At 42.4% G+C, this 18,045-nt stretch overlaps 1 protein-coding gene across 1 annotated transcript in view; it reads left to right on the forward strand.

Moving 5' to 3' along the window:
- The window catches only part of AMOTL1 (angiomotin like 1), a 69,001-nt gene that overhangs the window by 3,603 nt on the left and 47,353 nt on the right, over window positions 1-18,045 (forward strand). Inside the window, exon 2 of the mRNA XM_008575591.1 lies at window positions 14,008-14,299. Coding sequence (XP_008573813.1) covers window positions 14,008-14,299 — 292 coding nt within the window. The remainder of the gene's footprint in view (window positions 1-14,007; window positions 14,300-18,045) is intronic.

Consider the following 18,045-nt stretch of genomic DNA (forward strand, 5'->3'; position numbering starts at 1 on the left):
ATCTTCGACCCAGGAAACAAGCAGGGCTCCTTTTAATTTCATTGACACATTCCCTTGTTAAAGGGTTATCTGTTTGTTGTTAATAGAGATGGCCTGAGAAGCCGCAGGCTGTGTGGTACATGCACAGCATAGCAGAGACTCCTAGACCAGAAGGAGAGGCCTGTGACTGAGATCACGGAGTCCATCTCCCTGCATGGTGCTGCAGACGTGGACTCGGTGTGTAATGAGCATTCAGTGGTTTGGTCCAACCATTATGTTGTTGACACTTCAGTCCTTTTTCCTAGAGCCAGAAAGGTGTGAAGAGACGACTGATAGAACTTATGAGAAGAATAAGAATTTGGATTTCTGGCCTTCATTCCTGACTCACCATAGCTTATAAATTCTCTCACCTGCTCTGATGAGCCGAAGGTGGAGATGTCTGGTAAATGATTGTAAAACACTGTAGACTCCTTTTGTGGGAATCCCCTTGGAGATGCCACTAGTCAAGTCTGGTTGACTTGCACTCCCTCAGCCCTTGCTGTGGGTGAGCTAGTGTGGCGAGAGACAGGAGGTGGGAGAAACAGGGACCTCTCAGGATCATAAGCTGGCCGTGGATAAAGCTTCATTATGTTTTTCCCTCAACATGAGAGTGGAAATGGATAGGAATGAGGACAAGATGGGAACTAGACAGGTTGTTACTATGGAGGATTGTGCTCTCCCTTTAAAAAAAAAAAAAAAAGCAGCAATTGAGTATTAATTCTGACTCACACTGTGGAAATAGAACACTTCCAGAAGTAGTGACTTGGCTTATGCAATCTGTGTTCTTAATGGAAATGGATGCATGAATAAATACCTGTGGACGATCTGATTTTTATCTAAGCAGTTTGGAGTACATTAGTCAAGATTCATGTTTGTTTTCCAAAGAAATCTGTCCAAATTTTTAAAAATTTGGAAACTAGAGATGCTAAAACATTACTTACAATATCTTACTTTCGTAATACAAGCTTTGTCATTTTTCCTGTACAAATTAATTTTTTCACATTATAATCATAAATTATATTCAGTTTAGTGTCTTAGCTTTTTTAAAATAGCATTGTATCACAATCTTTTTTCCACAATCCTTCATTATTTTTATAACCATACTTTTTATTACTGTATAATATTTCATAAAGTACATAATTTATACCATTTTCCTTATAAATAATATAGTGAACATTATCATGCATATTAAATTTTTCATATTTTGGCTTATTGCTTTAGGAATCATTATTTAGAAATGAAATTATTGGGTAAATTACAATGATAATGATATTTAATCACTTCTGATACTGGATAACTTCGTAAAAATATTGTAATGGCTGTTTTACTGCACTTTGACAAACATTAGTCATGATAATTATGAAAATTTTGCTAATTTAATAGGCAAATAGTGTTAACTCCCTATTTTAATTTGCAATTACTAGCTAGGTTAATTTTGGGGGGAGGAGTTATGTTTTATTAGTTTGATTTATTTGATCTCAAAAATTGGTTCTTTATGCTTTTTGTTCATAGGATTTATATATTTTATGAATTCAGCCTAAGCCAAACCTATTCTCTCTAACACTTGCTCTAATTTTCGTTTTCTAGAATTCCATCTCCACTCTGAGCTGGTAATAGTGGAGAGGCAGTGGTGGTAGTGGTGGTAGCAGTAGAACTAAACCTTCACCTAGTGCTTCCTCTGTGCCGGGCCCTTCGTGTGGGTTATCTTCCTTAATCTTTACAATTCTAAGGGTACTAGTAATATGCCCACTTTTACATGTGAAACAACTTAGAGAGAAGTTAAAGTAACTTGGTCATGGCAACCAGCTAGGAAGTGCAGGAACCATGGTGCACACCTGGATCTCTTTGCCGCACACCACACCTCCCATGACGGTAAACACCCAGCTACTGTCTGTTGTCGTGGAGGCACCAATTTAAGTTTTAACTTGGTATCACTTATTTGGTGAATTTCTTTTTCTTTTCTTTTTTTTTTTGTCCTTTTTTGAGACCGGCCGCACCGCGCTCAACCAGTGAGCGCTGTGAGCGCACTGGTCATCCCTATATAGGATCCGAACCCACGGCGGGAGCGCTGCTGCGCTCCCAGCGCCGCACTCTCCCGAGTGCGTCACGGGCTCAGCCCATTTGGTGAATTTCTAATCAGATGTATAGAGTATATCACATGTGATGTCCAGCCCATACTGTGCCCACCTGTTTTTTTAGGAGGACTAGAATACTGATTTAAGTATCCCAGACTTTAGGAGGAAAGTCTTTCTCCAGATATCCTGGGAGACTCCAGGGCAAACTTGACCTTGCTGACGGTTCTAGGTGTGAGCTTTAAGTCTCTCTATTGGTTTGCTTTTATTTGGAGGTGGAGACTGGGAGGAGTGGTGTGTGCTTTTTTTTAGACATTTTTAGCAGAATGTTTCAATTGTGGGAGGTGATAAATACTAATTTAAGACTCATTTTTATGTTTTAGGCAGTATTAGTTTGGAAAAAAGACTAAGACTTAACTCCTGTTGATGAAAAGCACACTTTAAGCTACACGTTTTCACTCTCTAAGCCTGTGCCTTGCCTTTTTGCCCTTTATCTTGGCTCAGTCTTGTCTATTCAGCACAGGGTTTGATTTACTAGCTTCCTGCAAACGGAGAGATGAGCAGTAACTGTTTATTAATACTTTGTTCATCTATGAATGTATTCATTTGATTCTTAGTGTGTAGATGCTTTATAAAAGCATGACATGGTGGCCCAGCCCTTCTGTCCTAGACTGATAAAAACATCTTCTTATAAGATGATGTCAGAGCCAGAGGTGCTGTGGAGTTCCTTGCCCAGGGCAGGTTTCTTGCTCTGGTCACAGGCGGTCATCACCACCTCCTTCTTTCTCATCAGTGCAGGGGACTTGCAGTGTTCTGCTGTAATAGAGGGACACTTTGGTACGACCAATTCCCCAAATCACTATTTTTCTTTAAAAAATACACTGTGCATTATTTTCCCCAGAAAACCTCCTGATTTTATTTAGAATAGAGTCAAAAGTACTGACATGCTCTGGGAATATGCCAAATGACAGTGCAGGGAGGAAGGAGAGAGTAAAGGGGAAGGACAGCCCAAGAGCACATGTGGCGAATTAAAGAGAACACCTGTCCTCAAGGAACCCAGGTCAGTTCTACAGTGCAGCCAGAGTGCAGTTTAAAACATGAACACGCATAAAGATATGTGCTACATAGCAAGTCTTACTCCTGGTGGGCTCCATTTGGAATTTGCTCTATTACAAGAAAGAAAGTTTGGTGGTCCCATCTTACTTTGAGTTGGACGTGGCTGGAGGAGGGAGGAGAATTTTGGGAGTAAGTGTATGTTTCCAAAGCGGTGAATTATGATTTGCAGTTTATACAGTTATGAAAATTAATCACTTTGTGGGACCAAAAGTAAACCACACTCAGGGCCGTTGGATTAAAAATTATGCATTGCCCTTAAGGACAGTGAGGCTCTAGAGCCTTATTTAAATTCCACCAGCTAAACATGTGTTTTGAATACCAGTATCAGAACTCAGGAGTTTCTACAGTATTTAGGCTGAATTATGACTGGATGAGCCAAATAAAATGCCATTTGTCCTGAGAAACGGCTCTGCAGTATGGGAATTTCAAGAAGCTAGGGTCAAGTTCAGGTTACTTTCTCAGGAAATCTAAAGCAATTACAGCTGTAATGCATTAAATGAGCAACTTCTCTAAACAGTAGGATTATCTATATCCATCCTGCATAGCAATGATTTTGATCTTAGTTTACCTAAGAGTCGAGTCTTAATTTGAACGTTTATGAGACTTACAGTGTCTGCATGACCAAAGGGGTCTGGGTGGGGTTTTCACAACCAAGAGGTCCTTTATTATATCTCATTTTAAAATTTCATTTTGTTTGCTTTTTAATGATTAAAACATCAGTGCTAATTTTTTGTAAACAAAAAATCTGTATTTTCTAATTTTTCTATAATGTGCATGTATTATTTAGATAATGAAATATTTTTTAAAAATAGCCATACATATTCATCATAGAAAATGTGTAAAGTACAGAAAAGTATAAAAAACAGAAAAAAAATTCCTAGTCATCCGTCACCTGGAGACACTTCCAGTCTTTCTTCTGTGCATTGTCTTTTATGCAGGCAAGATCCTAATGTGTATCATATCTTGAGAAGTTAAAAAAAAAAAAAAAAACAACTTTGCTTAGGGGCTCAATAAAAGTTTGTTGAACTGAATTAATGTCAAAAAACTGAAAAAAATTGTTCTGATTTTTATCTCTATCAATAAGTTTGCATTGGAAAATGTGTATTTAGCTACTTTCATTTTCTCTCGTGAATTACTTGGCCATATTCTTTGTCTGTTTATTCATTGATTCTTCTTTTCCTGTTATGTTTTGCAAACTTTTTGTCAAACAAGCCATTTTTACTAAATATTAGCCTGATGGCCTAATTGTAGGTAAACATAGAGTTTAGTATATTGAATACAGCTTGCTGATCACCATTCAGGCTTGTGGACCTGGGGACCACAATGTGGGAACAGCTGGTCTGTTTGCGTGAATTGCCCTGATGATCGCTGAATTCTGGAATTGCCTGTGCAAAATGAGGCTCTTTGGTGTACATGCAGTATAGTCTAGAGTAGTGTTGTCCAATACAAGTACCATGTGAGCCACATGTCTAATTTAAAATTCTCTAGCAGTCATATTTTAAAAAGTTAAAAGAAACAGATGAAATTAATTTTAAAACCTATTTTAGTTAACCCATTTATAAACATTTTAAAACACTGTAGTTAACCCATTATATTAAAAGTTATCATTTCAATAGATAATCAATATAAAAACTATTAATATTTACATTTTTTGTACTAAGTCTTCAAATTCTGATGTCTGTTTTACACTTAGAACACATCTCAATTTGGACTAGCCACAGTTCAAGTGCTCAGTAGCCATATGCGGCTAGTGGCGACTGTTTTGGACAGCATAGGATTAGAAGGAATGAGTATCTGTGTCAGAGAGGGACACATACACACACACACACACACATGCACACACACACACAGTACTGACATGCATAGGATTAGAAGGAATGAGGATCTGTGTCAGAGCGGGACACACACACACACACACACACAGTACTGACATGCATAGGATTAGAAGGAATGAGGATCTGTGTCAGAGCGGGACACACACACACACACACACACAGTACTGACATGCATAGGATTAGAAGGAATGAGGATCTGTGTCAGAGCGGGACACACACACACACACACACACAGTACTGACATGCATAGGATTAGAAGGAATGAGGATCTGTGTCAGAGCGGGACACACACACACACACACACACAGTACTGACATGCATAGGATTAGAAGGAATGAGGATCTGTGTCAGAGAGGGACACACACACACACACACACACAGTACTGACATGCACTGATGTCATCCTGAAAGTATGCTCTGGTCCTATGGTGCTGGGGTACCCTGTGATTCCTCACTGAGGTTTTAGAAATAGGGACTGTGATTCTCAGCACACAGTTTTTTTTTTTTTTTTTTTTGTCTTTTTCTGTGTCCGGCAACGGATTGCAACCCTCAGTGTTGCCCCCGTACTGGACCAGGGACCAGCAACGGGATCACAACCCTTGGTGCTGCTCCCGCGCCTCGCTCAGCCAGTGAGCGGGAACCGGTCTGTATGTGGGATCCGAACCCTCGGGCAAGAGCGCCGCCGCGCTTCCCAAGCGGCGCACCTATCCAGTGCGCCACCGGGCCGGCCCACAGCACACAGTTTTTAAAGAGGAAGGGAGACCCAGGGGTGGTGCTTCCTACCCTTCTCTTAACACCCACTAGCAGTTTGCAGTACTAACAGGCTAACAGTTATTAGGTGCTTTCCTGAAGATAGACACTAAGTGCAATGGTTTACATGCATCATCTCATTCAACTCTCACAACAACTCTGTGAAGTAGGTACTATATTATTACCATTCAAAGGTAAAGGGGAGATTAAAAACTGGTCCATGGTACATGGCTAACTAAAGAAGCAGAACCAGAATTCAACCCTAGGGTGAAAGAAAGAGACCCCATATTAAGGAACAGTGCTCTCCCATACCAACATGAGGAGGCACACTGGAGTGGGGAGAGTAGGCCCAGTTTTTGCTCTGGAAGGACTATGAGATCTCTGGCTTGTCATGTGAATTCTCTGAACGTTAATTGCATACTTATAAAATAGGATCATACTATTTATGGCATGAAAGCAGCAAAAGCCCAAGCTTGTGAGAATTAAATGACACAGTGAATGTAAAGTGCTACTTATTTATGGCACATTTATTTACAGATATAATGTAAAAACATAAGTTTAAATAAATTTGTTTATGAAGGCTTGTTGTATGCAGAGAGGAGCAAATGGAATGATTAGATGTCACTAATGACCTTTCCCCAATCCAGAAAACATCGTCTTTGAATCTCTGTACTGGCCAGCTGCCAAAAAATAAAACAAACCAAAAAACAAACAAACAAAAAAACCAAAGCAAATAACATTGTCACTGCAGTTTTGAGCTGCATGTTGTGAAACCAAATATGTGGGAAAAAGGGCAGTGGCATACAGCTATTGTTATACTGGCAACCTCATGATTCAAGAGTCTGCCTATAGTATCCAGAACAAATCTAAATGCCGGACATCTCTTCCTTAATAATACATTCTTTTTTTTCAATTATATTTATATTTATTTTGTGCATTACAGTGTGTTGTTTTAATACATGCATATACTATACAATGATTCACTTAGGGCAGGTAGCTTAGTTTTGCACCCATAATCCACCATTTCTCCTCCCCACTGCCCACCACCTCAGCCTTTAGTAATCATTATTCTACTCTCTACTTCTATGAGAAACACTTTTTTTTTAGATTCCACATATGAGTGAAATCATGTGGTGTTTGTCTTTCTGTGCCTGACTTACTTCATTTAACAGGATAGGTTCTAGTTCCATCCACGTTGCTGCAAATGATAGGATATTATTTTTTTATATAATTGAATGGTATTCCATTATGTATATATACCACAGGTTTTTTTATCCATTCGTCTGTTGATGGACATTTAGCTTGATTCCATCTCTTGGCTATTGTGAATAGCATTGCAGTGAACTTGGGAGTGCAGGTGTCTTTTTGATATACCGATTTCATTTCCTTCGGGTATATATCCAGTAGTGGGATAGCAGGATCATAAGGTAGATCTATTTTTAGTTCACTGAGGAACCTCCATCCTGCTTTCCACAACTGCTGTACCAATTTACATTCCCACCAACAATGTAGGAGGGTTCCATTTCTCTGCATGGTCACCAGCATTTGTTATTTTCTGACTTGTTGATAATAGCCATTCTAACTGGAGTGAGATGGTATTTCACTGTGGTTTTAATTTTATAATGATGATTAGTGATTTTGAGCATTTTTTTCTTGTAGCTTGTTGGCCATATGTATTCTTTTGAGAAATGTCCGTTCAGGTACTTTGCCCATTTTTAAATTGGGTTATTTGTGTTTTTGCTGTTGAGTTGTTTGAGTTCCTTATATATTTTGGATATGAGCCCCTGTCTGATGTGTGGTTTGCAAACACTTTCTCCCATTCTGTAAGTTGTCTCTTCACTTGTGTCCCTTGCTGTGCAGAAGCTTTCTAGTTTAATGTAGTTCCATATTTGCATTTTTGCTTTACTTGCCTGTGCCTTTGTGATCTCATTCAAAAAAGCACTGCCCACTCCCATTTCGTGCAGCATTTCCCCAGGTCTCTAATCCATTTTGAGTTGCTTTTGAGTATGGTGACAAATAGGGGTCAAATTTCAATCCTCTGCATGTGGATATCCAGTTTTTCCAGCACCATTTATGAAGAGGCTGTTCTTTCCCCGATGTATGTTTTCATCACCTTTGTCAAAGATCAGTTGACTGTAAGTACATGGATTTATTTCTAGGTTCCTTATTCTGTTTCACTGGTCCATGTGTCTGTTTTTATTCCAGTATACCATGCTGCTTTGGTTACAGTAGATTTATAGTATATTTTGAAGTCAGGAAGTCTGATGCCTCCAACTTTATTCTTTTTGTTTAAGATTGCTTTAGCTATATGAGTTCTTTTGTGGTTCCATACAAGTTTTAAGATCATTTTTTCTATTTCTGTGAAGAAAGTCATTGGTATTTTGGTAGAGATTGCACTGAACATGTAGATTGCTTTGGGTAATGTGGACATTTTGATGATGTTACCTCTTTCAACCCATAAACATGGGATATTTTTCCATTTATTTGTGTCCTCTTCAGCTTTTTTCACCAGTGTTTTATAGTTTTCATTTGTAGAGGTCTTTTACCTCCTTGGTTAAATTTACTCCTGGGTATTTCATTTTATTGTGAATGGGGATTACTTTCTTGATTTTTTCTTCAACTGTTTTGTTATTGGCATTTAGGAAGCTGCTATTAATTTCTATGTGTTGATTTTGTATCCTCCCACTATACTGAATTTATTAGTTCTAATAATTTTTTGGTGGAGTCTTTAGGGTTTTCTATGTATAGGATCATGTCATCTGCAAATAGGGATAGTTCGACTTCTTCCTTTCCAATTTGGATGCCCTTTATTGCTTTCTTCTGCCTTAATGCACTGGTCAGAACTTCTGGTACTATGTTAAATAAGTGTGGGGAGAGTGGGCATCCTTGTCCTGTTCCAGATCTTAGAGAGAAAGCCTCCAATTTTTGTCCATTCAGTATAATATTAGCTGTGGGTTTGTCATATATGGCCTTTATTGTGTTGAGGTCCATTCCTTCTGTACCTAGTTTGTTGAGTGGTTTTATCATGAAGGGGTGTTGGATTTTTATCAAATGCTTGCTTTTTCTGCATCTATTGAAATGATCATATGGTTTTTTCCTTCATTTTGTTGATGTGAAGTATCACATTTATTGATTTGTATATGTTGAACCATCCTTGCATCCCTGGGATGAATCCCACTTGATCATGCAAAATGATCTCTTTAATGTGTTATTGGATTCTGTTTGCTTGTATTTTGTTGAGGATCTTCACATCTGTGTTTGTTAGGGATATTGGTCTGTAGTTTTCTTTTGTTTTGTTGTATCTTTTTCTGGTTTTGGTATGAGGGTAATGTTGGCCTTGTAGAATGAGTTTGGAAGTTGTTCCTCTTCCATTTTTTGGAGGAGTTAGAGAAAAATTGGTATTTGTTCTTCTTTAAATGTCTGGTAGTATTTGTTAGGAAAGCCGTCTGGTCCTGGGGTTTTCTTTGTTGGAGACTTTATTACTACTTCAATCTAATTACTTGCTATTGGTCTGTTTAGGTTTTGTAGTTCTTCATGATTCAACCTTGGTAAGTTGTATGGGTCCAGGAATTTATCTACTTCTAGGTTTTCCAGTTTGTTAGCACATAGTTGTTAGAAGTTGTCTCTTTTAATATTTTGTATTTCTGTTGCATCAGTTCTAATGTCTGCTTATTCATTTCTGATTTTATTTGAGTCTTCTCTCTTTTTTTCTTCATTAGTCTAGTTAAAGGTTTATTGATTTTGTTTATCATTTCAAAAAACCAACTCTTTTTCATCAGTCTTTTGTATTGCCTTTTAAATCTCTAATTCATTTATTTCTGCTCTGATCTTTGTTATTTCTCTCCTACTGATTTTAGGTTTGGCCTGTTCTTGTTTTTCTAGTTCCTTGAGGTGTAATGATAGGTCGTTTATTTGAAGTCTTTATTTTCTGATGTAAGCATTTATTGCTATAAACTTCCCTTTTAGAAAATGCTTTTGCTGTAGCCTATAGGTTCTGATATGATGTGTTTTCATTTCTTCCTTAATACTACACTGTTGAAGGTTTATCCATTCTTTGAAAACCCATCAAGCAAATATGGTCTAACTTGCTCCGGAGCTTAGGGACTAAATCAATTGACAAAAATTTATGGGGTGCTAACTCGGTACATGTCATAATTTTCTATCCTTAGAAAACTTGCATGCTAATAATTAGGAGAAAAGACACACATGTATGAAATATTAAGGTATATTGTTCTTAGAGACCAGAAATTTAAGAGAACAAATTTAAGAGAATAAATAACATGACGTAAAGCCAGGGGAGGTAGGTTGTCAGGAAGGTGATTTGGGGGAAGTTGTAAGTTTGGAGGAAAGAGTTGGGTGCTGGGAGTTGGATTGCGGAAAGAGTTGGGTGCAAATGCTGGGAGTCGGACTGTGCACAGCGTGGTCCAGTTCATTGATGATGGAGGACCAGTCTGCAAAGCTGTTTTATCTCTTAGTTATAACTCTTTAAATCCTGTTTTTCATGCATTACTATGGACATGGGGAGAAGGAGCTCTTTCAGTCTTGCTCCAATGTATTTAAATAATTGGTCATTCTGGTGGCAGATGGAAAAAGGTCACTTCCTGTGATGTTCCAGGGCTCACTGGGTTCCTTGAGAAAGGAGTAGGACCTATTGTTTGACTTCCTGATCCTGTATTGTCTCATGAAAATATGGCTAATGGTGCCTGTGTCCGTTTTGGTGAGGATGAAGCAAGGTGATGAAATGTGGTGCCTGGCAGACAGCATAGACCCTCAGTAAACCTTAGTTGACTGCTCTCTGTAGACAAGACATTAACCTGTGAAAAGAGAATAACACCGAATGCAAGCTATAGTCCAAGAGAACAACCCAGAGGCAGGTTTCTAGCCCTCATGCTTCCCCTGAGGCCATTTGAACCTATGAAAAGTTCTGGTGCTTATGTGTGTGGGTGTGGATCGTGGGTATGATGGTGGCTCAGACCCAGGCACAGGTGTTAGGAAGCCAGGAGCAGAGGGCAAAAGGGTGGCTGCCTCCTGCCAGCACAGGGAAGTAGTGAGCTTCAAGGACTCTGGAATCAGAAAGCCCGGGCTGGAATCTCCTTTATGTTCCTTTCATTTCTGTTTTATCTGTTCCTAAACTTTGCAGATTACCATCCTGTGCCTCGTTTTCCTTGTCTTTAATAGACTGACAGTGATGCCTATTTTATAAAGGTCAACATGAGGTGACGCATGTAGCAGTGGATAATACAGTGGCTGGAATGCTCAATAAATGTTAGCCATAACAGAAAAGGTCTACTGGGCTTCTCAGAAAGGCAGTGCTAGGCTCTATGAGGGGCTGTGGGGTGCAGTGATATTAGTTATAATAACGGTGATAACAGTTAACACAGGATATCTAGTAAACTTGTTCTCTGACTTCACAATCTGATGGGGAAATATGCTCACAATTAGACAATTATAGTGTAGAATTCTATTTGCAAGTAGTTTCTCAATAAATGTGGGCCGTCATCCCTTTTCCTTTTTCTCTTTGTCCCCATTGCTAGAAAATATTTCTCCTAATAGTAGCCATGAATTGCATTATCTTTGCAAGCTGAGGATAGGCTGTCCCTTAGCACCGGTGTGATTTTGTATGAAATGTTCTTGTTCTCTCCTGACATTCTTTCCTTTCATTTACACTAAGCCCAAATCTGCCTGCACCTGCACGGAGCTTTGAGTCCGCCAACCCCAACTGGCTGAGTGGTAGGGCCAAAGAATAGGAGCTTGCTCTCCTGCCTGCACGTCATCTGTCATCATGGGTGCTTATGAGCATGAATGTGTAACTGACTTATTTGCAAAGCCAGTGCTCTCTGTTTGATGGAAAACGTCTCATTTTGAAAAAGTCTGTTCTTTTCTGTCCTGTCAGCTGGGCAAACATGCTTTTTCTGCATTCTCATGCCACCATTGATGATGTAGACTGCCATCAAGAAAACACTGTCACCTGATTTCTGCCTCTCTTCTTGGTTTTTCTTGTAATTGTTACCTAACAAAAAAAGATAAGCCTGTCATTGACCATAGGTGACTTCCAAATCCTGGAGTTAAATAAATATTAAAACATGGAAGCCCCACCTTAAAGCTGCCCCGGTGGGGTGGGAGGGGGAGCTGTAGACTCATCTGTGCCCACCTCCATGTCCAGGAGACGACTGCATTTATCCCTTTCATTGGGTCAAGTGTGAAGGGAATACTTAGGAGTGAGAATGGGTGTCTGTCTTTGAATCGAAGGCAGTGGTATAATTTGTGGTATTGTGGCTCTTGCCAAGGTAACCTCTTTCCATGAAAAATGCATTGTAGGATTTAGCCAGCCTGCATGAGGCACTTATTCAGTAACAGATCTCTGGGGTTTGAGGTCCATGCCCGACAGGAGTTCCTATGACCTGTGGTGAAAGCTGGGCATTGTGAATGGGACTCAGGGCCATTTCACTCTTGCAATGGAGTCAGACCTCCTTGTACACACAGAACGATATGTACATTCACACACACATCAACATGGCAGAGGCACAAATTCGTCAAAATGCAGAAATGTTTTGTGCTTAATGAGATGGCCAGGTAGTTATGCAATAGGTGTGCAGAGAGAGGGAAGTTTACATCTCCCCACTGACAACATTCCTTTCTGAAATCCGAGGACAGGAGGAAGGTGATCTGTACAAGCAGATATGGAATTAGTGTAAAAGAGGGAGAAAGAGTGTAGGGAGAGAACAGGAATAAAGAATTGCATTGAGCTACATGGTTCCTCACCTTGTCTGGGGAACTTCTATCTCAGTTACTTTAACACAAAATGGAGGGGGCTCCTAGACTGAGGGCCTAAGGAAATTCAGGTGGGAAATACTTTCTAACCCAGTACCCTTAGTTACCAAAGCGAGGCCTGAGGTTAGTTACTCCATTAGGATCTGCTGGGTTTATTTTAAGGTCATGTTTATGAAGGTCTGCAGATCCCTGTAGGGAGGGCTAAGGTGACCCTTGTCAAATTTTTTTCTAGAGTTTGACATCTGTGGGAGTTGGCATTCAGAGGAATCCTGGTTATCAGAAATGCTTACAAAATGAGAGATGTGGAGGCTGACAGGGTACATAAACATTCCAGCATATATAGTTAACAGGAAAATATAAGACCAGGCGATCTCACTGGAAAAATGGAGGTTATAGCTCTGAGAGCTTTGGCTATGGATGGCCACAAGTTATGGAAGGTGACGTATGTAACTGTTACTGATTAGAAGTTGCTGCATCTCCAAAGGACTTGGCCCTTTGATACAGAATACAGATATAGATACCCCTGTCCATTTGCATAAAGCCCAAAATCTAGGAGTAATTTTTTGTTTTCCCCATTTTCTCCCCATTTACAATATATACGAAATGCATCCCAAATCCCCTGATTGTTTCTCTTCTGCTGCTACGCTGGCAGCTCTCACCAGCCCTCTCCTAGAGCGAATGGAGGACTTCTTGTGCTCTAGCCGTGTGCATCTCATTCCCTGCAGGCTACTCGGGTGATGGCAGGTCCTTTCTGGCCTCCGTGTGCATCAAAGGGGAAGCCTGGCTTGGGCTCACGGGGTTCCCTGCCTGGCTCTGTAGCCTTATCTTGTGCTGCTGTTTGCTGGCTGTGCCTATCCCCACTTGCTTTGTTCCACTTGCCTGTGCCAGAGCTAATTCTTGCCCTAGGCCCTGTGCACTAGCTGATTCCCCTTCCTGGAATACTCCTCCCCTCCACTTTTTTACCCCCTGCATCCAAACCACTGGTTCCTGCTTGTCTGTGATTCAGAGCTCTGCTTCTTGGTGACCCCTTCCCTGACCTCTCAGTAGGAAGCAGCCTCATTCATCCCTACCACATCACTGCACTCCTTTTTGATACTTTTTTTTTTTTTTTGATACCTTTTTGATACCTTTTTGGTACCTGGCTGTCTGTGTATTGCTTGCTGGCTTGCCTGTGTCTCTCCCCTAGAACGTAAACTTCTGAGAGTAGAGACCTGCTCTGCCTTGTTCACTGGATCCCCAGTAGCCAGAACACTGCGATTCACAGGGAAACACAAGAAATATCTGTGGAATAAGCGGCTGAACTGCTGCGCTCGACCTTACGTTGGGAAGTGCACTGGTGACCTCTGACCGGGGCAGACATCGACAGCGCATCGAGTACTGTTGGGGCTCCCGTCGGGCACCCACCACTTCCCTGGGGTCTGATTGCTGGTCTCTGTTCCCTGCAGCCGCCCATGCCAACTCCCGTTCCCGTCGACGGTGCAGCAGCACAGCCCCATGTCCTCCCAGACCTCCTCCGTCAGTGGACCGCTGCACTCTGTCCCCGTGCCACTTCCGCTGCCCATGACCCTGGCGGCCCCACAGCCCCCGCCTGCCGCCTCCCCCAGCCAGCAACTCGGGCCAGATGCATTCGCCATTGTGGAGCGAGCCCAGCAAATGGTGGAAATACTAACAGAGGAGAACCGGATGCTTCACCAGGAACTTCAGGGTTACTACAACAATGCGGACAAGCTCCACAAGGTATGTGACTTCCCGCGGAAGCGGAGGGAGGAGGCGCTCTGCAGGGAACAGAGTTCTTTACCTGCTCGGAGGGGTAGATTCGCTGACTTAACTCACCAACGTCTGACTAGGTCCCTTCTTATGGCAGGCACTGTGCAAGGCTTTAGGGAGACAAAAATCGATACGACAGGGCCGGCCCGGTGGCGCACTGGATAGTGCGCCGCTTGGGAAGCGTGGCGGCGCTCCCGCCCGAGGGTTCGGATCCCACATACAGACTGGTTCCCGCTCACTGGCTGAGCGAGGCGCGGGAGCGGCACTGAGGGTTGCGATCCCGTTGCCGGTCCCCGGTCCGGTACGGGGGCGACACTGAGGGTTGCGATCCGTTGCCGGACACGGAAAAAGACAAAAGACAAAAAAAAAAAAAAAAATCGATACGACCCAGTGCCTGCCTTGGAGGAGCTTACAGACTAAAAGGGAAGAGAGTTGCAAAAGCTAATACCTGCAGCAGAGTGTGACGGGGCCACAATAGGAACAAGGGAGGTGGCCCTTGACCTGAGACTCAGAGACTAGGTAGGAGTTCCTCAGATGGACACGTGGTAAGTGGATAAGAGAACACAGAGAGTAGCACAGAGGAATGAATTGACAGAGATTGAGCTTTCCTTTAAGTCTGTGAATCTTAGGCAAAAAGCCTTGTGATTGCTTTGTTTATTTCATTTGCTGGTCTCTGTAAAAAGTAGCCTTGCCTCAACTCTAGAGGTCAAAAGTAGAATTTACTGTGTGCTTTTGGTATGCTTGTGACTTGTCAGGTGGGAGATGCTGAGCAATTTCAGCCTGTGTAATTATCGTGGGAGTATTGGAATGTATGGCAACTTCCTTCTTAGGGCTTATGATAAGAGCCAAAGTAGATAGAACATCCAGCAAGAGTAAACTGTTGCTGGGCAGCGATTTCACAGAGATCCACACGTCGCCATCTGACATGCTGCAGGGAGGAAAGAAGAGGGGAGAGGCAGAAGTAATGGGATATTGGGCCGGCCCGGTGGTGCACTGGATAGTGCGCCGCTTAGGAAGCGCGGCGGCCTCCCGCCCGAGGGTTCGGATCCCACATAGAGACCGGTTCCCGCTCACTGGCTGAGTGAGGCGCGGGAGCAATGCCGAGGGTTGCGATCCCGTTGCCGGTCCCGGTCCGGTACAGGGGCGACACTGAGGGTTGCGATCCGATGCCGGACACGGAAAAAGACAAAAAAAAAAAAAAAAGAAGAAGTAATGGGATATTTTGAGGCAGGAGAGCCACAGGGCACTAGTGTTTCCTTGCTGGAGGCATGGAGGCACGTGTGGTTGTAGTGATCTTAGAAGGGTCTAAGGGCCTGGCTTTGTTCTTGGCAATAAGGGGCTTTTGTAAAGAGAAAGGGTAGGAATATCAACCCTATCTGACTACAAGAGTATTGTCACTCTGGCTCCTTTTGACAATTAATGCTCTTTGCTAGCCTTTCAGTGTTCACTATTTATTATTCAGTCTTTTTGCTGGTAAGGGTTTCAGAGTAGCAGGCTCCTCTCTTTTCACAAGGGCTTGCAGTAAAAAGCTGGGAGCAGTGGATTTGATGGCATGAATGTTCAGATGGAATCTGCCCCAGCATGTTTGTGCGGAGCTTCCACTGAAAGGGTCTGGAGCTCCCTGGAGTCAAGACCAGACTTGGCTCAGGGGGCGCTGGCTGCCTTTATTGGAGGGGAAGAATGAGCCAGAAACAAACAGGGGCTGCCTGTGATTGTGGCCCTGCTCCCATCCCCCACTTAGATGTTGGGGAGCAGGCGTGTTGTCTCCTGGCCTTTGGCCTGTAAGTCGCTGTGCAGGCCCAAGCTTGCCTCTGACACCTCCCGAGGCAACTTCTTTCTTGGTACAGGCTGAAAATTGGGAAGGACCAACTTAGCATTTCCTGGGAAGCAAGTATTTCTTCTTCCCTAATGAAGCTCCATGGCAGACATGTCCAGGAGCTCCGCAGATCCACCTGAGGGCAGATTTTGGTGCTGGGTCTTTTTCATGGATATTTTTGAAGAGTTACATTGATGGTATAGAAATTAGGAGGTCTTCTTGTTATTCTTCGTTGACTTTTTAATTAACATATACTTTTTTTTTTGGCTGCTGGCCAGTATGGGGATCCAAACCCTTGACTTTGCTGTTATGACACCACACTCTAACCAACTGAGCTAACCGGCCAGCCCTGTATATACTTTTTTTATTGGCCTGTGGCACACATGTTTTTCTAGATTTTGATGCACATTTGTATTTTGAAAAACAAAATCACTTAATCTCCCAGTGACTTGATTTCCCTGCAAAGAGGATGATTCTTAAAATTTGTGGCCAAAAGGATTTTGATGACTTCTGAAAAAGGAGACAAATGAAAAGCCATTTCTTTTCTGGAAACCAGAACTCCTTCAGTCCCTTGGATACTATAAATGGTTCTATAAATACATGTAATTGATCTGTCATATGTCAAGCAGAACTGTCAATTTTTTTTTTTTTCCTTTTTGTCTTTTTTCGTGTCCGGCAACGGATCGCAACCCTCAGTGTCGCACCCGTACTGGACCGGGACCAGCAACGGGATCGCAACCCTCGGTGTTGCCCCCGCACCTCGCTCAGCCAGTGAGCGGGAACCGGTCTGTATGTGGGATCCGAACCCTCGGCAGGAGCGCCGCCGCACTCCCAAGCGGCGCACTTGTAGCAGTGCGCCACCGGGCCGGCCCAGAACTGTCAATTTAAAACCTCATATTTTGATGGTTACTTGCCATAGTCATCACTAGTTCTGTAGCTATTCTCAACAAATGGAACCAAGAGACACAAGAGTTGCATGAACTTTGTGGTGTAACAGTTCGTGCCTTGTGTTCCGAGGTCATCCTAAGCCCAGATCTTCTCTTGCCATCAGCCTCACTACTCAGTTTTTAGAAGCTGCTTAAGCTTATGTCTGGGGAGAGTGTGGTCGAATGAGGGACAACTTTGCTTTCTTGGTGATGATAGCTGCTAGTTCCCCTGGCATGGATTTGACCCCTGCTTTGGGTGGGCCTGCTGTTTACGTTGTAGAATGTGACCATGCTGTGCCCGCAGTATCATCCCATTGGAGATCCTCACAGCATTGGGAGCACTTTGGCCCTCACTGTAAGGGCAAAACCAAAAATAGATGAATTTTTAATTGCAGAGCTTAGCTTACGCATACTGTGCCAGGAAAGACCAACTGAATTCAGAGACTACCAAATCCCAGACTAGATATGAAGACCCTGTTTCCAAAGAGGCACAAGGTGGTGATTATCACTGTTAATGTTGGAATGATGGTTGAGAACCCCCAGAAAGAGCTGCTGTTTTTCAGTTTTTCCCTTGATTACTCATTTTGCTTTTTTTTCCTACCAGTTTCCCTGAAACTTAATTAATGGATGGAGTTTCAATAGGACCAGACTGTGGGCTGTTGAGTGGGTTGGCTTCAGAAGCCATCAGGGAGCAGATGGATATTTGAAGGGAAAGGGCCAAACATTTATGGTTACCCCATACTTTAGTGAAGACCCTCTTCTTTTGTGGGCAACACAAAGTGGCTTTGATTGGGCAGTCTGTGGCTTGCACTTTAGGTTTTCTCTGGTCCTGTGCATCCTTAAGCTGTGCATGTGAAGGTGCTCAGGGAAAAAGTCACATCTGGTGCTTGAGATTTTCTTAGGGCCTTCTCTGCCCATTTGCTTTATGGAAATAACATCAGTGGAAGCTGTGCAGGGCTTTCTGTTCTGCTCAT

The sequence above is a fragment of the Galeopterus variegatus genome, unplaced genomic scaffold (assembly GCF_000696425.1).
Source record: "Galeopterus variegatus unplaced genomic scaffold, G_variegatus-3.0.2 Scaffold1213, whole genome shotgun sequence".
NCBI lineage: Eukaryota > Metazoa > Chordata > Mammalia > Dermoptera > Cynocephalidae > Galeopterus > Galeopterus variegatus.